Raw genomic sequence first — 6,862 nt, 5'->3', positions numbered from 1 at the left:
GATCTAAACACATAGACATAAGGTTGCATTTCATCAGAGACATTGTCACCAGCAACCAGGTACATGTCAAGAAAATTAGTACAGACCACAACCCTGCTGACATGCTTACTAAGTGTGTCACTTTGGACAAGTTTAGGCATTGCCTAACCTTGCTCAACATTGAAGAATCTTAAACTTCTCAAACTTCAGTTCACTTGTGTCTCAATTAAGGTGGAAATTGTTATAATTAAGACACATGTGAATCATTAGTTTGCCACATCATCACCAACTTACCTAACCAACTAATTCAGTTGGCTTCAAAATCGGTTGCTGCCTACACCTATAAATAGAATTCTTGCCTACTGATTTTTTTTACTGGTTTTGAGATGATTTGTTAATTGCTTAGAGAGAGATTGAATAAACTAAAAGGCATAGTTTTCTTGAGAGTTCAAGGAGGGATGTTAAAGGGAGTGTCCATTCATGAAATGGCTTCCCTCATGTGAGGATTTGATGTAATTTGTCTCTGTTTTTGTAATTGATTAACTTGCTGGTTTATCTCTCTCTCTCTCTCTCTCTCTCTCTCTCTCTCTCTCTCTCTCTCTCTCTCTCTCTCTCTCTCTCTCATTGATTGTAATCAAAGATTATTCTGCAATAAAGATTCTTCTTCATGTTCAAAACTCAGCCTCATTGATTCTTGGTGAATTCGGTTTCTTATACATTCATTACAGTTCATTATCATTGATCTCTTTGATCACTTGCTTTGTTCTGTTATTGCTTGTTCTTTGTTGTTTCTTGCAGTGTTCTTGCACAACATATCACAAATAGGTTGTTGAAATTTTTACAAGATATCTACTATAAGTTGCTTGCTCAAATTGAGAAAAAGCATTTGTATTCTATTTTTAATAAGGAGGACCACATTACACACACCATTTACTCTTTCATAGAATTTCAATATAGTCTAAGTCCAACACACAAAAGATGGAAACAACTTTAATTGCTCATGTTTGTTGTTTGAGATGAAAGAATTCTATATAAGTATAAATGGTGTGAGCTGAAAACTCTTGACATATGAACTATTCCAAAATCAATTATATTAGCTCGTTGCCCAAAGGGCGTGAAGACTTCTTCCAAACTTAAAATCCTTCAAAATTTCAAGAAAAAATCAAAGCTCAAGCAAAAGTCAAGGTGAACACAATTCATATTTAGTAATAATTTCATTTTATTTTATTATGTTAATTTTTCATTTTTGCTTGAGATAATTATGGCATTTTTCTTTACTCTCATACTATTATATTTTATCTAGTAGGTATCATTTAGTTGTTCATGATTTGTTTGCTAACTAAATAAATTTATCATGGTGTACAAAAGCTCTCTTCGCCTATTTTATTATGGTACATTTATAACTTGAGAAATTTTATATAGTGTATTGATAACTTTGTAATAAGTATGTCGCACTCACTTCATATTCAAATTTAATGAGCTACTATTTATCACGCGAAATCAGTACTTTTGAAATGGCAAAAAGTAAAATTACTCAGTTAACAAGTATATTTAAAGATAAATACAATGACAATTAAGGTGACGACCAAGCATTAACTACGAAAATAACAACACATCATAAAAGCTCTAATATTATAGAAGATCTAATTAGGGTGAGAACAAAAGAAATGAGTATACCAATAAATTCAAAAAGGGCAAAAGCACATGTTTCAAACGATGGGCAGATTCAAACAAATTTGTAAAGATACAGATTATAATAAGCATACGTGTATGAGAAGGTCCACCAACACAAAGGTCAAGGGTGTTATTATCCACAAATGATTTATACAAGCCAACTCATTCTGAATTAGACTACTTTAATTTCAATGCAAACTCCACACAAGGCTCATTCCAATCCAATTAGCAAGATATTATCATATCATGCTTCTTCTTCTTCTTCTTTTCTTTTTTTAACATGAGGTACTTTTTAAATCATGTTGCACCATCTAAGACTATCATTATTCTCTTTTATCATGTTTTATTGTAATTATGGTTGAAAACACTAATTATTTGTAGCTTTTTTTGGAAAAATTCTTGTATTTCTTCTTGGATATTATCATCTCTACATGTATGATATTATTAGAAATTATGTACATTTAAAAATTATTAAAAAATAAATATCAAAACTATGCTCGGTCAAATCTATATTACTTAAAAAAATACATTAATTACTCTTAAATAGTCCCATTTTATGGGACACAAGCCTCAAGCTAGTGCTATCTTGGAATGGTGTAGCAAATTCCTTCATGAACTTCAAGAGAGTGTTGTGCCGAAGCAAACTGGACAGCAGAGAGAGGCTACAAGATGGACTCCACCTGTGCGGGGCTCTTTTAAAATAAATATTGATGCAGGAGTCAAGGTTGGGGAAGGAATAGCAGGTCTTAGTTCAGTCATTCGGGATCATGAAGGTCGTCTTTATGCTGCTACTAACAGCTTTGTGCAGAAGGAAATCACGCCTTTACAAGGCGAACTTCAAGCGATGTTGACTGGTCTTCAAGCTAGTTTACAGCACAACCTGTCCTCTTTTACAGTTGAATCCGATTGCCTCCAAGCAGTAAACTTAGTGCAGAATGAAAGGGTGGCAGGGATTTCTTTTGTATTTAGAGAAGCAAACCAGGTTGCGTATGTTTTAGCCAATGATGCTTTGATTAACAAAGCTAGTGTCATGTGGGTTGGGATTGTTCCCCTTGTGCGAGTCAAGCTATTCGGCGAGATTCGCTTTATTCATTGTAATGTCCTTTTGATTAAATGAATTCTGTTTTTTTAAAAAAAAAAAATAGTCCCATTTTATTATTGTCTGTTTAAATAGAATACATGTGGCAAGTATTACTAAAAGTAAATTACATTTAATTTTGGGATGGTTAAACTCAAGAAAATTACACTTTACACTCACTTTTTATTTTTTATTTTAATTTTAATTTTTATTTTATTAATCTTTAATTTATATCCAATTTTATCGATTATATTCTAATTACGTGTATTAGATAGAAACTTTAATTTGATAAGTTATGTGAAGTTATATTTAATACTTTGATTATAAAAGAATATTGTGTAATAAAAAAAAAAGATAGTTTTCAACATCTTAAACTTCACTCAAATGTTTGTAAGAAAATTAAGTAATATAAAAAGAATAACATTCAAGTTTTATCCTTAAAAAATAATATTATTAAATGTGAAATGTTTTGAGGCCACCCTTTATAGTTACCAAAACCGATTACAATATTATTAAATGACATCAGCATTTTCTACCGTATCTCAATTATAAAAAAACAATATTATATGTAACTATACTCACATTAAAATTATATATATTAATTTTTTAACAGGTCATGCCGATGGCCAGGTTTACATCCATTCTAAATTGAAGAATGTGTATTATTGTCATAACTTTCACGAGTAAAATGAACAAAAAACAAAAAATAAAAGAAAATGTTTACTAAAGATGCTATTAGAGCATTTGTAACTAACACCACACCACTTATATAATACTTTATAATTGGTTAATAATTTCTCATACTATTTATTAAATTAAAAATTTATAAAATATTAAAATACACCAATATTAGTATACTACATCTTTTAGTACTTAACACTTTAAGGTTATTCTTCCCAAAAAGAGGATTTAGAAAACATGTGGCACATCTTCCAATCTATAACGAGTAACGAACACCACCAAAATTTCTCAGGAAAAAAAAGGGTTTTTTTCGTAGAAGCTACTAGATTCTAGAGGATGCTCATTATAGAATGGCTATAGTTTTCACTTAAGCAGAAAAAAATTTGGACAACATCCATTTCACGAACTAAAAAAGGCTTATTTCCTAAACGTGTATAATCACAAAAGAGAAGAGAATGGCAACAAAATTATGAGAATTACCAAAAGGCATGCAATTGATCGTGCAAACACTTGATTCATTCCCTGCTCTAATCAGATCGAATTTGAATATACCCATAAACAAACAGAGAACACACTATTAGACAATGAAACTTGCTTACACACAATTCTTCAATGAATCTCCTACTCCCTGGAAAAAGAAGTAGGATAGAACGAAGTCCGCAATGAAGATACCAACTAGGGAGATGACAACTGATGAGGTTGTGGACTCCCCGACACCCTTGGCACCTCCCATGGTGGTAACCCCCCAAGCACAGCTCACAATAGAAATAATAGCACCAAACACCTGTGACTTAATCATTGCACTAATAATGTCCCATGGCTTAAGGGCTCTTCGAGCTGAATCCAAGATAATGTTGATACTGACACCATAAACAGCATCAGCAAGAAAACCGCTTGATGCCATACCTACTATGAAGCACATTAATGTCAAAAATGGCAAAGCAACAGAGGCAGCAATCACCCTTGGGGTCACAAGGTAATCAACAGGGTTAGTCCCAAGAACTCTCAACGTGTCAGTTTGCTCGGATACTTGCATTGTTCCCAACTCTGCAGCAAAAGCACTTCCAATACGTCCTGCGACCACTATCGACGTAACCACAGGACTCAACTCCCTTGCGAATGCCAAAGCTAGTACTCCACCAACAGATCTGCTTAATCCCAACCTGGTGAATTCCCTAACAAATTGGATAGTGAAGGCCATTCCAACAAAAGCTGAAGTTAGGAGACAGACCCCAAGTGATTTAGGCCCAACTCTCTCTAACTGTTGAAGAGTATTCCGCCAATGGATCTTTCCTGTTAAAATCCTTACTAGTACCTGCCCTGCAATAACAAGAACTGATAATCCCCTCCACAAAAACCGGGGAGGGGACCAATGGTGAAGCAAGGATTCCACTTCAGAGTTGGGGGAATGATTAGTGTTCGAGTCTTCTAGCTTGGAGACAGATGGGTGCCCATCATTTGTGTTCGGAACAGAAAACAGTCTAGTATTCTGCATTAAAAACTTACAATCCTGAGGTCTTCGAAGAAAAGCAATACTTTTAACCCGTTGAGGTGAACATGGGATTTGCATTTTAAACCACCCATCCGGTTTTATGCTTCTTTTTCTGCATTATTGACAAGGCATTTAACAAAAGATGACCAGAGAAACTCACCGTGTACAAAGGTAAATGACAAAATAGACGATAAAAAATACCTGTTAGGACAACAAAAGTATAGATGACTGGAAATTATTTGCATAGCTGATTGTGTTAAATATCCGAAGTCTATGAAATGAGTTCCTTCTAAAATACAGCAGCAACGCCAAACCAAAGCTGACTCACCTAATTTAACTGGACAAAAACAAAACATGAATTTTATGAGAATTGATCCGAGACACCAAATGTTTCAAATCAGTCCATGACCATAAAAGGAATAAAAGTAAAGAAAGTGTCCCCTTCTCCATCTATTCATGTGTTTACTGTACCATTTAAGAAACAAAATTATAATAGTACTCTTCACATGACTAGTAGATTAGTTTAATAAAAAAAAAAATAGTCCTCATTCCTCTCCAAACCTTTTTCCTTAATATTATTCTCTTCATTATACATTAGAAGACATTGCCTTAAATTTGAAATAACATACTGAAAAGAAATCCGATTTATCTCCAATTTTTTTTAATCCCATTTGGATTTCCGTAAGCATAGCTACAATCAATCAAGAAAATCGCAGAGTAATGGTAAGTTTTTATTTTGAAAATGACAAAAGTTCAGTCTCAGCCTCTTTTGATGATACATATGTGTTAATCCAGTTTAAGGGAGGAGAAAAAAATAACACAAACTGAATTCTTCTTTGAAGGTTATCAAATCTCTATCCCCAAGTTTTTCTCAAAATAAATGGAGGCAATGAAGAAAAGGAAAATGAAGTATCTCTATTTGGTTGAGTAATTTTGACAAACAATTGGTGAGTGTTGGCAAAAGAAAAAATCAGTACATGTAAGTATAAGACTAAGAGGAGGAAATCAAAAGTAAATCGATCATTGGAAGAAGGAGATTACGTTACCAGGTCATTCGGAGGTTCATCACCCGATTCAGTGGTTCGTCTTTCAGCTTCTCTTTTTCGCTGTCAAACCAATATTAGTATTAGTTTTCAGAAAGGTGAAATATGATCGAGAGAGTGGCCCAAGGGAGACTAACAACTACGGAATTTAAGATAATAATTCGAACCACTCCCAAATTGCAGTCAACCTAATAAAATTCTATCTCTATTTCACACTAAAATTTCAAAAGAAAACTAAAGGAAAAGCAATCCCCAACCTGTGAAAAAAAATACAGACCATGTATGTAGCTCTCTCTTTCTCTACAGATAATGTTAATCTGTCCACCAAATCGGCATTTAAACTCCACCCGTTAGCGTCGAGGTTTGGCCATAGAAGCAAGCTTCGAACTCTGTAGATGGCAGTAAGCGTCGTCAAACTCCGAGTTGTGGTAGCTCAGATCTGGCGATAAAAGCAAGCTTCAAGCTCCGACGATGGCAGCAAGCATCGTCAAATACTCCGGCTGTGGTACGTAGCGTCGACGCCAATTTAGGAAGATTTAAAATTGGTTTTCCAGAAAAGGATGGTGGTGCAGATAGACCAGAGAGGATCTCCAATGAAATGAAGTGACATAATTGGGATAATGATATATTTTGATAATTTTGTAATTAGGATTTTTGTCCCGACATATACCAAATTATATCCCTTGAATTTTCAATATCGTTAAAAATGTCCCCTGAATTTTTAATATCCTTAGAAAAAAATTCTTAAGTCCAACAATCTCAATATTCATGGGGCAGAGATTACATAGAGTCAAACATGTGCTAAAGGTGTTCAGTAGGCAGAGAGTGGGGGATGTTGCTCTTGATTATAAGTCAGCTAAGGAGATGTATTGTATTGCCCAAGAGGAAGCAGCTAGGAACCCGAATGACAACTTA

The 6,862-nt window shown here is 34.1% G+C and overlaps 1 protein-coding gene across 4 annotated transcripts; it reads right to left on the bottom strand.

Moving 5' to 3' along the window:
• Window positions 1-3,868: 3,868 nt before the first annotated feature.
• Window positions 3,869-6,568, bottom strand: LOC115722868 (protein TRIGALACTOSYLDIACYLGLYCEROL 1, chloroplastic). Of its 4 annotated transcripts, none has more exons than XM_030652211.2 (4): window positions 6,205-6,568; window positions 5,946-6,010; window positions 5,106-5,241; window positions 3,869-5,016 (listed from the first exon to the last, which is right to left on the bottom strand). In XM_030652211.2, exons 3-4 carry the CDS (start codon window positions 5,147-5,149, stop codon window positions 4,008-4,010), a joined length of 1,053 nt encoding a protein of 350 aa, XP_030508071.1. In that variant the 5' UTR covers window positions 5,150-5,241; window positions 5,946-6,010; window positions 6,205-6,568; the 3' UTR covers window positions 3,869-4,007. The 4 variants fall into 4 exon arrangements, with proteins under 4 accessions (XP_030508071.1, XP_030508073.1, XP_030508068.1 ...); XM_030652213.2 differs by having other exon boundaries at window positions 6,225-6,568; XM_030652208.2 differs by having other exon boundaries at window positions 5,951-6,010; window positions 6,205-6,567.
• Window positions 6,569-6,862: the final 294 nt, after the last annotated feature.

This window comes from Cannabis sativa, chromosome 9 (genome assembly GCF_029168945.1).
Source record: "Cannabis sativa cultivar Pink pepper isolate KNU-18-1 chromosome 9, ASM2916894v1, whole genome shotgun sequence".
NCBI classification, from domain to species: domain Eukaryota; kingdom Viridiplantae; phylum Streptophyta; class Magnoliopsida; order Rosales; family Cannabaceae; genus Cannabis; species Cannabis sativa.
This window is presented reverse-complemented; position numbering and strand designations above follow the sequence as displayed.